Source organism: Gymnoscopelus braueri (genome assembly GCF_963280865.1).
Source record: "Gymnoscopelus braueri genome assembly, chromosome: 14".
Taxonomy (NCBI): domain Eukaryota; kingdom Metazoa; phylum Chordata; class Actinopteri; order Myctophiformes; family Myctophidae; genus Gymnoscopelus; species Gymnoscopelus braueri.
The window spans coordinates 43,278,416-43,290,250 of NC_137619.1; the positions used below are offsets into that span (position 1 = coordinate 43,278,416).

General features: G+C 40.3%; 1 protein-coding gene across 3 annotated transcripts; it reads right to left on the reverse strand.

Moving 5' to 3' along the window:
- Nucleotides 1-625: 625 nt before the first annotated feature.
- LOC308100743 (intermediate filament protein ON3-like) lies at nt 626-9,872 on the reverse strand. Of its 3 annotated transcripts, none has more exons than XM_080449824.1 (11): nt 9,539-9,872; nt 8,276-8,484; nt 7,510-7,570; nt 6,742-6,837; nt 5,660-5,824; nt 5,251-5,376; nt 4,003-4,223; nt 3,405-3,445; nt 3,018-3,059; nt 2,383-2,424; nt 626-1,938 (listed from the first exon to the last, which is right to left on the reverse strand). In XM_080449824.1, the coding sequence occupies exons 1-11, from the start codon at nt 9,788-9,790 to the stop codon at nt 1,865-1,867; spliced, it is 1,329 nt and encodes a 442-aa protein (XP_080305950.1). In that variant the 5' UTR covers nt 9,791-9,872; the 3' UTR covers nt 626-1,864. The 3 variants fall into 3 exon arrangements, with proteins under 3 accessions (XP_080305950.1, XP_080305952.1, XP_080305951.1); XM_080449826.1 differs by having other exon boundaries at nt 3,014-3,059; XM_080449825.1 differs by lacking the exon at nt 2,383-2,424.
- Nucleotides 9,873-11,835: the final 1,963 nt, after the last annotated feature.

An 11,835-nucleotide genomic window follows, 5' to 3' on the forward strand; every position in this document is an offset into this window, starting at 1 on the left:
ATTTATTTGATCGTGGCACAAATAAACATCTAGTGGAATTCTCAATAGCTTTATTGCATTCCTCGACCCAGAAAATGTATATTTTGACACCAAGATTGACCTTCTAAGTGGCTTTGAAGCCGAGATATTGGCACTTATAGATATTACATGGTGGCCATCTTTGAGATCCAAGATGGCCGCCTTCTGCCATCTTTTTGACGTGGCTCCCCATCCAAAATGAAACTTATGGTGATGGAGAGCATGTAGAAAAAAATTGGCGCTTTTGTCAGCCGTGTCCCCCTTTTTCAAAAATCTGGTCTTAAGCAACCGGGCTACAATATTAGCACCCTGACTCTGTGTGACCAGAATGGAACAGAGCCCTAATTAGTATCATTGGTAACACCTGTGAAGGAAGTAAGAAAGGCCCAATTTCTTTCCAATAAGGCTGCTGTGCATAGAGCCTCCCCTTCTTCAAATTAGTGTACTGTAACTCTGATTGGCGCAGGGCTGAGTGTGTAAGAAACTTTTGACTCAGGAGTTTCTCATACCTGTAGTGACTATTTCAAACAAACATTTCGCCACTCGGCTGGGCACAGGGAAATCCGTTGTTGACGCGTTTCAATGATGTAATGTCCAAACCAAAAGCTGCTGTTGGGTGAGGTTCCCATTTATTTAGTGTAACAGGGAATCACATAATACCAAAGAACGGTAAAAAAAAAAGGAAAATCTCCCCAGCGTGCCCATACCATGCCATTCATTAACTGGCCTGTTGCACCTGTGTCCCTTATGTCATTGCCTGCCAATCACAGGCAGAATGGCTCCTTCAATATACACATTATTTTGTGAAATAAAGAGCTTTTTATACATGTATTTCACTGATAGCTATACTATGTATACAAAAAAATGAATACATTAAATTAAAATGATTATTTAGCAAACAAAGTCACAGGCACGTTGTATTTCTGAGATACAAGTTTAATTACATGAGCAGTATAGTTCTCCAGACCATCCTTATGTTGTACAGTACTCACAACAGTATACAGCATGAAGCAGTGGTGGAAAAAGTACTAAAATGTTTTACTTAAGTAAAATGATCAATATACTGCAATGTAGAAGTACTCTGTTACAAGTAAAAGTGCGGAAATAAAAAAAATGACTTGAGTAAAAGTACAAAAGTATTGGTATCAAAATGTACTTAAAGTACCAAAAGTAGAAACTACTCATTATGCAGAGTGTCCCATTTCACAAGTTTCCAAATGTATAAAATGTCAATAGAGCTTGTAGATCGGCTATTTTCAAATGGCCGAAATGTATAGGGCTGAAGTGGTTCATGTAAGTTTTGTAATAATATTCTAAATCTACAAAGCAACTAAAGTTTTCAAATAATTGTAGTGGAGTAAAAGTATAACATTTGCCTCTGAGATGTAGTGGAGTAGAAGTAAAAGTACTGAGTAAAAATTCCCATTTACTCAAGTACAGTACTTGAGAGTAAATGTACTTAGTTACACTACTTTATACTACTGGTACAGAGAATGGAAAGACAGTAAGGCTGTCCCTAACAGTACATGAAGACGTTATTTCACAAATGACAATGAATGTAAAACAACAAAAGCAACATCCGGATGCGTAGTTATACATTGGATTTTAAACGATCATGCAACTGAGTTAACGTTTGTCAGTATTCAAAATGCCAAATAATGGCAAATATTATGAAGTACTGTATAAGGCATAAGTGAATACACAGGTACGTTGGGTTTAGTAAACTCTGCGTAGGCTATTACACTCGTATGTAAGGGATACGAGCACAACACAGTAACCAGGCTCTGTTAATAATAACCATGATACTTCCTTTTACAAAAATTTTTCCTGTACTGTAGTTTCAGTTTCAGTTCCAGTTGATGGTGCTGTCCTGGGTCTCGGTGGTCATGATGAGAACCGGGGTCTTCATCCCAGGGGAGCCTGCAGGAAAGAACGCAGTTTAACCCATTAAAAACAGATTTATTTTATAAATATACACACACACACACACACACACAATATAGCAACATACTTTTTCAGAAAACTCTTGGGATCTAGAACAGTGGTTCTCAAAGTGGGGTCCCCAGCACAAGATTTTTCAAAAATAACAGATATACAAGCTCATAGAGCTTGTACTGTATATCTGTTATTTTTGAATAGCCAAAGCTAAGTGGTTGTTAAACTGATTGTGCCGCTATGTTAACTAATTTCGCTGGGGACCCCCTGGTAACCCCCCCCCCCCCCCCCCCCCCCCCCCCAAGGACCACTGGCGGTTCCCGAACCACTGGTTGAAAACCACTGAACCAGGGCCTTAATTTACGGGGAAAAAAAACACACAAAAAGTTGAAAGAGATAAGTTTCCCACCACAGTTGTAAAATACTTACTTGGTCGTTCGATCTCTGATTCATCAAACTTCAGCACAGAGTCTGGAGGGAACAGAAGAAAAGTAGAGTTTGATTAAATCTACGTAGGGTCCCACATTTTAAGCTGTTTAGGCAGCAAACATTGTCGAAGCCCCACAGTGGTAAAATCAGTGGTGAAAAAAGTACTCACATTTTTTAATTGAGTAAAAGTATCAATACTTTAACGTAGAAATACTCTGTTACAAGTGAGAGTCTGGAATTCAAAATGTAATTGAGGAAAAGTACAAAAGTTTCAAGTTTTCAAATGTATAAAAACTTTAGCAGATCTACAAGCTCACAAGTTTGTTTACTCCATCGATACAGAAACCCACAGCCACAAGCTCCAGTCAATGCTTTTCATTGGTTCAATATTTTACACACACACACACACACACACACACACACACACACACACACACACACACACACACACACACACACGCACACTTAACCTCTTTCACATTCCCTTAAAAGCAAGCATCAAGCAATCAAAGCAAGCAAGCTCACGCGTTGTGCGTGAGCTTGTAGATCGGCTATTTTTGCTACTTTTGTGTGACACTGCAGTTAGTATGACAAAGCATGGCATTCATTTACAAGAAAAGTTGTTACATACGTACGTCTTGGTCCTGGATACGTGCATATAGGTTCATAATACAGGCCTGGAGGAAAGAGAGCAGTTAAAGAACACCGACTACAAATACATCTGTAGACACCTTTTTTTACACGTTTTACACAACCTGTATTATGCAATCCCACAGCCAAATAGAACATTATTTTGCCTATTTCTGACATACTTTAAAGTATAAAATATGTCTTAAGTGGTTAATCTACAAACATTGGATCCCACGTTGAAAACTGTTGACTAAAGCCTATATTTATACTAATAGATGTATGCTGGTGAAAATAGCTCACAACATGTCACACTGCTTATGAGTGTCTTATACAGTAAGCTTCAAACACTATTGAGTGTGTGCTGTGTACATTTGAAGGTGTGAAATGCTTACCGCTGTTGTTGTGAATGCTGATGATAGACTGATGTCCAATCCTGTGAGTGACAGAGGTTACACACTGTAAGATTTCACAACCCAGAGCATTGAAAAAAGGTAAATGGTGCATTTATATTGTGCCTTTATCCGAAGCACTTTACAATGTGCACTACTTTTTCAATGTGCATTTTTAGTACACGTTTTCAACCTGCATTGGCTGTCACAACATGGCGGCCCCCATCCATTGAGTTCAGTGGAAAGGTGGCGCCATCTTGAGAGGTTCGCTGTTATTACTTCAAATGGTGTGACGTCACGTCCCCCACCACCCCCATGTGATACGATTTTTATCTCTGGGCCCCCAATCTACACTGTAAAAATCCTTAGTGGTAATTTAAGCCTGAAAGCGTACAAAATGGAGCCAAAACTGACTCGTAAGCGCACTCTCAGAGTTACAGATCCTTAAGGGTCCATTTGGTTACTAACTATCAATCATTAAGCTGGGGGACCCCCCATGGAACCCCCCCATCAAGGTCCTCTGAGGGTCCCCGGACCCCACGTTGAGAACCAGTGGTCCACTGAACATTGTTAACCATTTAAATCTCAGGCAGGCACTCACCTCTCCTCCTCTCCCTCCAGGAGTTTCCTGTAGGTGGAGATCTCGATGTCCAGGGCCAGCTTGACGTTCATCAGCTCCTGGTAGTTTCTGACCTGTTCGGCCATGTTGTACTTGTCGCTCTGCAGAACCTGCTTCAGGACGCTGATGCGAGCTTCGGCGTCCTTCACCGTCTTTGCGCCGGTCGCCTCTGCCTCCGCGATCCGGTCGTCCAGCTTGATACGCTGAGGACATTGGAGATTATAGGGGTGCAACGGTTAATCGTAAGAATCCATTTAATCCATTTAAAAAAAACATTAATAATCGATATTTTAATAAAATAATCTATTCATAATCAATCCCTATAGTTGGATTAAAGCAGTGGTTTTCAACCTTTTTCATGCCAAGGACCCCTAAATTGATATACATTTGACCCGGACCCCCATCTGAAAATGTTTTGTGCCAGGGACCCCCAGAAGCAAAGATTTGAGTTAAAAAATCTTCGCTTTAAAAATATATATATATTCAAAGATATGCACGCATTTTCAAGATTTTTCAAAAATAGCAGATCTACAAGCTCATAGTGCGGCACTCGGTGCCGCACTATGAGCTTGTATATCTGCTATTTTTGAATACCCAAAGCCAAGTGGTTAAAATTATTGTGCCGCTATGTCTAACTCATTTCTCTGGGGCCCCCTGTGGTGGTGAGCCCAAAATCTCTTCTGCCCGGTTCTCCTCAGTGGCAGGAGCAATTGATCTGAATTTGCACACAGCCATTGACCATTACCATGTGCACGGAACACCGAGGCCCGTTTTTCGCTTTCCCCAAATGTCAGCTGTTTATTAGCGTTTTTGTGTTCACTGGCTCCCGGGTTGCCAAATCATGTGCGCATATCCCCCCACGGTATGGTCTAGTAACTATAACTGTAACTATAACTATAACTAACTATAACTATTAAGATATTTCTTTTTTAAACGTCAAATCGTCCATTTGACGATTTTCAAATGGTCAAAATATATAGAGGGCTGAAGTGGTTAATGTATGTTTTGTGATAATAATCTAAATCTACACCTATCTATCTATTGGTAACTAGTAACTAAAGTTTGCAAATAATTGTAGTGGAGTAAAAAGTATAATATTTGCCTCTGAGATGTAGTGGAGTAGAAGTAAAAGTATTGAACATTGGAAATACTCCAGTAAAGTAAAAGTACCTCAAAATTGTACCTAAGTACGTGTACTTAATTACTTTCCACGGTGTGTACCGTACTCACCTGTGCCTTCACATTGTGGATTTCGTTCTGCAGACGGCTGATCAGGTGTTTGAGCTCTGCGATCTCCCCCTTGGTCTGACTCAGTTCACTGTTGTACTGGTCAGTCGTGGAGGCCATCTGGTCAAACTGGTGGGATTGAGTAGAAGAAGTTTAGTTGGTTAACTTACTAGTCTACACACACCTGATAGGTTTGTGTTGTAACACACGATAGGGGGAAGTTTCTGCTTTGTTTTTGTTTTGTATTGTTTATATGAATATTGATGTGAAAATGAAACTGTACTGTGATGCATCTCAACGACACTGCAAATGAGGGCAACCTCAATGTCCTTTGAGAATAAATAAAGGTTTGAAATGGAATGAACTCCAGTAGATGTACTTAGTTACTGTCCACCACTGATCTTCTCCTCACCTTGACCTTGTACCAGCTCTCGGCCTCCGTGCGGCTCCGTGCAGCGATCTCCTCATACTGGGCTCTGACCTCGGACACGATCTGGTCCATGTTCAGACCGCGGGAGTTGTCCATCTGGACGACCACAGACATCTCCTTGAGGCTCTCCTGCAGCTCTCTCAGTTCCTGTGGCAAAACCAACAACGTTATGAGTACAAAAAAACACCATGATGGTAAACGCTTTAGCATTGCAACGGTCAGGTTTTTATAGCTCAAATACATTATTTTGAACCCTTTAAAATCTTATACTTCATTGACCTGAGGTCCCCCAGAGGTATATACTTGGCCCCAATGGTGTAAAGTAACTATAAGTACATTTACTCAAGTACTGTACTTAAGTACAATTTTGGGGCGGCAATGGCTCAGGGGGTAGAGTGGCCGGTAGAGCGGCCGGATGGGAACCTGTGAGTTCCCCAGTTCGATCCCGGATTCCCCCTGAGTTAGTGTCGAAGTGTCCTTGAGCAAGACACTGAACCCCTAATTGCTCCCGATGAGCAGGTTGGTGCCGTGTATGGTTTCCTCCGCCATCGGTGTATGAATGTGTGTGTGAAAGGGGGAGTGTAATGCACATTCTATGTAAAGCGCTTTGGATAAAAACGCTATATAAATGCATCATTTACCATTTACATCTCAGCCATTTGAAATTAGCCGATCTACAAGCTCACAATGGGTCGCGATGCGACGCATTGTGAGCTTGTAGATCGGCAAATTTCAAAAGATTTTCCCACATTTTATACATTTGAAAACTTGTGAAATGGGACATTCTGCACAATGAGTACTTTCTACTTTTGATACTTTAAGTACATTTTGATACCAATACTTTTGTACTTTTACTCTACATTGCAGTATTGATAAGTGAAAAACTTGAGTACTTTTTCCACCACTGCTTAGTAGATCGGCTATTTTCAGCCGATTTTTGTTGAATGTTTGCTTATAATGATGACATGCCCAGAACAGGGACGCTAGGGTTTGTGTTGGTGTGGATAGGTACTGTATACTTTATTAGAATCAACGACGTGATGAATTGTGTGAAGATGCTTTACCGTGTCATAGAGTGTCCTGAGGAAGTTGAGCTCTTCCACCAGACTGGAGACCTTGTCCTCCACATCCACCTTGGACAGATAGCCAGCATCCACATCCTAGATGAAGACACCATTTCATCAGATACATATGTGTTGTACATCATGTCCCACTCCCAACACAGTAGTGGTTCTCAATCTTTTTTCATGTCAAGGACCCCCAAATTGATATGTATTTGGCCACGGACCCCCATCTGAAAATGTTTCGTGCAGGGACCCCCCAAAAAGAGAAGATTTATGTTTAACAAATTCAAAATTGTTCAAAATGTCAAGATTTGTCAATTTTCTCCCCAAAAAGAGCAGATATACAAGCTCGCAGCACGGCACAAAGTGACGTGCTGTGAGCTTGTATATCTGATATTTTTTAAATAGCCACTTTATGAAATATGGTTAAAGTGGTTAAAATGATTGTGATGTTGTATTAACAAATTTAGCTGGGGACCCCCTGGAACCCCCCCAAGGACCCCTGGGGGTCCCACTTTGAGAACCAATAGGTTAACAACCACGGATAAACATTGCAACAACACACAGTAAAATCCCCAGTTTTAATTTGAACTCAGAGAATGTAAAAATGGATGCAAATCAATAGATTTTTATTTATTTTTACACTATGCAGATATTTGAATCTCTCAATGAAAATTGTTTGCTTGTTGAGGTTAAGAAAGTGGTGTTGCTGTTATTTACTGGAAATAACTAATGCATTTTCCAGTACTGTATAACGATGATTTGTACCTTTTTAAGAATGACAAACTCATTCTCTGCTTCATTCCTCTTGTGAATCTCATCCTCATACCTGAAACCAGACACAGGAAAACAAAAACACACCTGTTAGTGTCATATCTAGTTACATTTACGTATGTGACTAAGAATAACGTCACAAACATGCAATTCTTAAAGTACCACGACGCGCCAATTTCCAACCTATCTTTATATAATTGCTCCTCACTAATCTAATGCTCATTATAAGATGGCACAGAAATGTGTCTCAGAGGAGGGCTGCGGACAGTTCAGAAACCTACCTACCAGTGACATCATCGGTAGGCAGGTTTGGTCATTTCAAACGAGATTTCAAACTTTTTTTGTGTTTTATTCAACGTGAAGAGCAACGGCTTCTTTTTCAGCATGCTGAAAGAGAAAGGCTACCGTTTCTATGGGGTCCGCGGACAAATACATATAATTTTGGGTGGTCCTTGACATGAAAAAGTTTGAGAACCACTGATGTATAGCAACATAATACAAAAAATAAATAAAATAGGATTTGGAATCCCCAGAAGTAATCATTTGAGTTAAAAACGTATGTTTAAAAAATATATACTACATTCAAAGATTTGCAAAAAGAAACACAATTTTTCCAAAAAATAGCAGATCTACAAGCTCATAGCTTGCAAATCTGCTATTTTTAGTCAAAGTATAATGGTTACATATAATATAATATAATAATATAATGGATAAGTGGTTACACAGATGTGTTCCCGGTTCTAATGGGTTAATGTCTTACTTTGTCTTGAAGTCCTCCACGCTCCTGTGCATGCTGTGGTTCTCCTGGTCCAGCCTGCTCTTGTCGTTGACGACCATGTCCAGCTTCCTCTGCAGGTTGAAGATGTAGGCCTTCATCATGGGCTCGATGTTGGACGAGGCGGTGGTCTGCTCGTGCAGAAGCTTCCATTTGGTCTCCAGCATCTTGTTCTTCTGCTCCGCGAATCTCACCTGGGAAAAACACAAACAAACAAAGCCAACAAACCATTAACAGGTGTTTGATACTGACTGTACTCAGTGGTGGAAAAAGTATTCAAATGCTTTACTTAAGTAAAAATACCAATACTGCAATATAGAAATACTCTGTTACGTAAAAGTCCAGAATTCAAAATGTACTTGAGTAAAAGTACAAAAGTATTGGCAACAAAATGTACTTTAAGTACCAAAAGTAAAAGTACTAAAATATTTGAAAATAGCCGATCTACAAGCTCACAACGCGTCGCATTGCGACGCGTTGTGAGCTTGTAGATTGGCTATTTTCATATAGCCTAGGTATAAAATAGGGCTAAAGTGGTTAATGTATGTTTCTTAATATAATAATTTATATCTGAAAAGTAGCTAGTAGCTAAAGTTTTCAAATAATTGTAGCGGAGTAAAAGTACAGTATTTGCCTCTGAGATGTAGTTGAGTAGAAGTAAAAGTATTGGAAGTTGGAAATACTCAAGTAAAGTACAAAGACCTCAAAATGTTACTTAAGTACAGTACTTAAGTAAATGTACTTATGTAGTTACTTTCCACCACTGACTGTACTAAATGTTTGATTCTGAATAACTGCAATGGATTGGATTGTCAGCGTTACTATTCAGAGTACTTGACCATAAATTGATGCACAAATGATGCACTAAAACCCTCTGGCTTTTAGAATGTAATGTCAGTTGAATACTCGATGCCAGGCTATGAATTTATGTCATAAATCACTGTTTCGGGTCCGGGGACCACCAGCGGTCCAAATGGACCCTTACGGGGTCTGTAACTCCAAGAGCGTACGAATGGAACCAAATGGGACCCTTTGGGGTCCATTAAATGGTTATCATACACCCTCTGAGTTAAACGAACACTGAGGATCTTACAGTGTAGATTGGGGGTTCCAGTATTAGTTTAGTTGTGATTCTGCAATACAGGACGTGTCACATCACCGGACATGACATGACATGAAGCAATGTCATGTCGCGCTGTAAGTCAGACATTCAACTTTCTCAACTCGTGATAACAAGGCCTCTCTTACCTGATCGATTAAGGACGCAAAGCGGTTGTTGAGGCCCTTGATCTGGTCCTTCTCGCCGGTGCGGACAGCTTGGATGGTGGGGTCAATGCCCAAGTTGAGCGGCGCCAGTAGGCTCTTGTTGAACGTTACAGGAGTGATGGGACCCCCCAGGTGGGGTCCAAAGCTGGCCTTGGTCCTGTTATAGGACCCCAGAGACGTGCTACTGAAACCCCCTGCCCTGTACAGGCCGCTGCGTTGGTTCCTCACACTCATGGTTGGTCGGTGGTCGTGGTGTGCGGTGGTGGAGAAGGAGTCCCTGTTGGTGTGGAGAGAGGATTAGCGTGTCGGTGAGAGGTGTCCTGTGTGTCATGCCAGAGCGAGGTAGCCTTTTTTATACGCACAACACAGGGTGTGGCTTGATAGTGAAGTTATTTGGCTCACCAATGTGGAGGAACCAGTCGGTGTGTCACATACCACCCTCCCCGGGTCCCTGTCTGGCCCCCAGCTACCCATCGCTATACAAACAGGTTGCATTCCTGCCGTGGGCCAGGAATCCTGCCTCCTTGAATAGAACCAAGGAGGCAGTATTTAGCCACAGGTGTGTCCAAAAACCACTTAAGCCCTAAGCCCTATTTCAAAAACAGTGAAAATAGCCAATCTACATATTAGCTATTTTCAAAATGTCTTAAAACAAATAATATATATATTTTGCGTAGGAAACATTAAAGGCAGACTAGGTAACTTTGAGCCTAAATTAGAAAAAAAATAATATATTACATGTATTTATATATTGATTTAGCATTCTTTCCCTCTATCAGCCACTATATAATTATGCTGGTGTGTTGTCCTGCAGAAAGACATCCCTCTGGCTGTTTATTTTGGTTTTGTTCCACTGTTTATGTTGACATTCATCCATTGCAGGGACTGAAAAGTCTGTGGGGGGGGGGGGGGGGGGGGGTGGGGGACCAGAGGGAGCTCTTAATTGATCCCTTTGAACTTCAACTTCATAACTTAGTTATTAAACAGATGAATTAAGTTAACACTGAAGATGTTACTGTGTGAATTGCTAGAAACGTAACCACATGAACCCTAGCGTCCCTATATATTCACATCACAACAGGCGAACATTCAGCAAAAATAGCCCATCTACAGGGTCACAATGCGTCTACCATGTATAGAACCCTGGGGGGCCCAGAGTTTCCAGTGTTCCATAAGTATGGACATCACTTTCTGTTGTCTTGTCAGTCATTCAATTCATTTGAGTGATCCATGTCAGTCAATAGTCAGCCTAGAGCCTACTTTCCCTACAACATCTCCCTCCACACAGCTGATTCAAATGAATGATCAATGGCTCTTGCTCTTGCTCTTAGCAGTAGCCTAGCCCTAGCTCTGTGTTTTCATTTTGACTGGCTGCTGTTTACTGCTGTGACACCTGCATCTCTGCATGGAGATTAAATGGTGCTTTTTAAGTGACTTCAGCGCTTGATAATAAGCATTGACCATTAATTAGAATCACCTGGGGGAATGGAGATCTTATAGGGTAAGTAAGCAGACTATATTATGACCCTTTTTGATTTCTGACAAGTTGTGTTCCCACTTTATTGCTTACTGACAAGGATCACTCAAATGAAATTTTAATTAACTGAATGACTGACAAAAGGAATTGTTGCCCATAATTCACACATAATTTTCCCCAGTGCACTCTCTCAGAAACTTGTGGATAGGGTGGTTAAAGGAAATGCCTACGGTACATACATTCATTCTCATATATAATTTTTATATTCTTGAAACTGTGATTATACTCCCCAACTATAAACGGGACAATAAAGGCTAATGTTATAAAGAGGCAAAACAAGGTGTTGGTCCATATGCAGTGGTACATTTACTCAAGTACTCTACTTAAGTACAATTTTGAAGAACTTTTACTTTACATGAGTAACTATGTCCATTTTGCAAATACTTTATACTTCTACTCCACTACATTATTTGAAACCTTTAGTTACAAGTTATTTGGTGGATTTAGATTATTATTAACATACATGAACCAATTAAGGCCTATGTTATACTTCATTATCTATTCGAAAATAGCCGATCTACAAGCTCACAACGAGCTTGTAGGTTGGCTATTTTCTAAAGATTTTGAAAAATTAATTCTGCATAATGAGTACTTCTACATTGAGTAGCCTATATTTTGATGCCATTACTTTTAAGTAAAATGTTGAATCTGGGACTTTTACTTATATGATAAGTATGTTTTATATTGTGGTATCGCTACTTTTACTTAACCCATTTAATCCGGTCATTTTAGATTTTAGCTA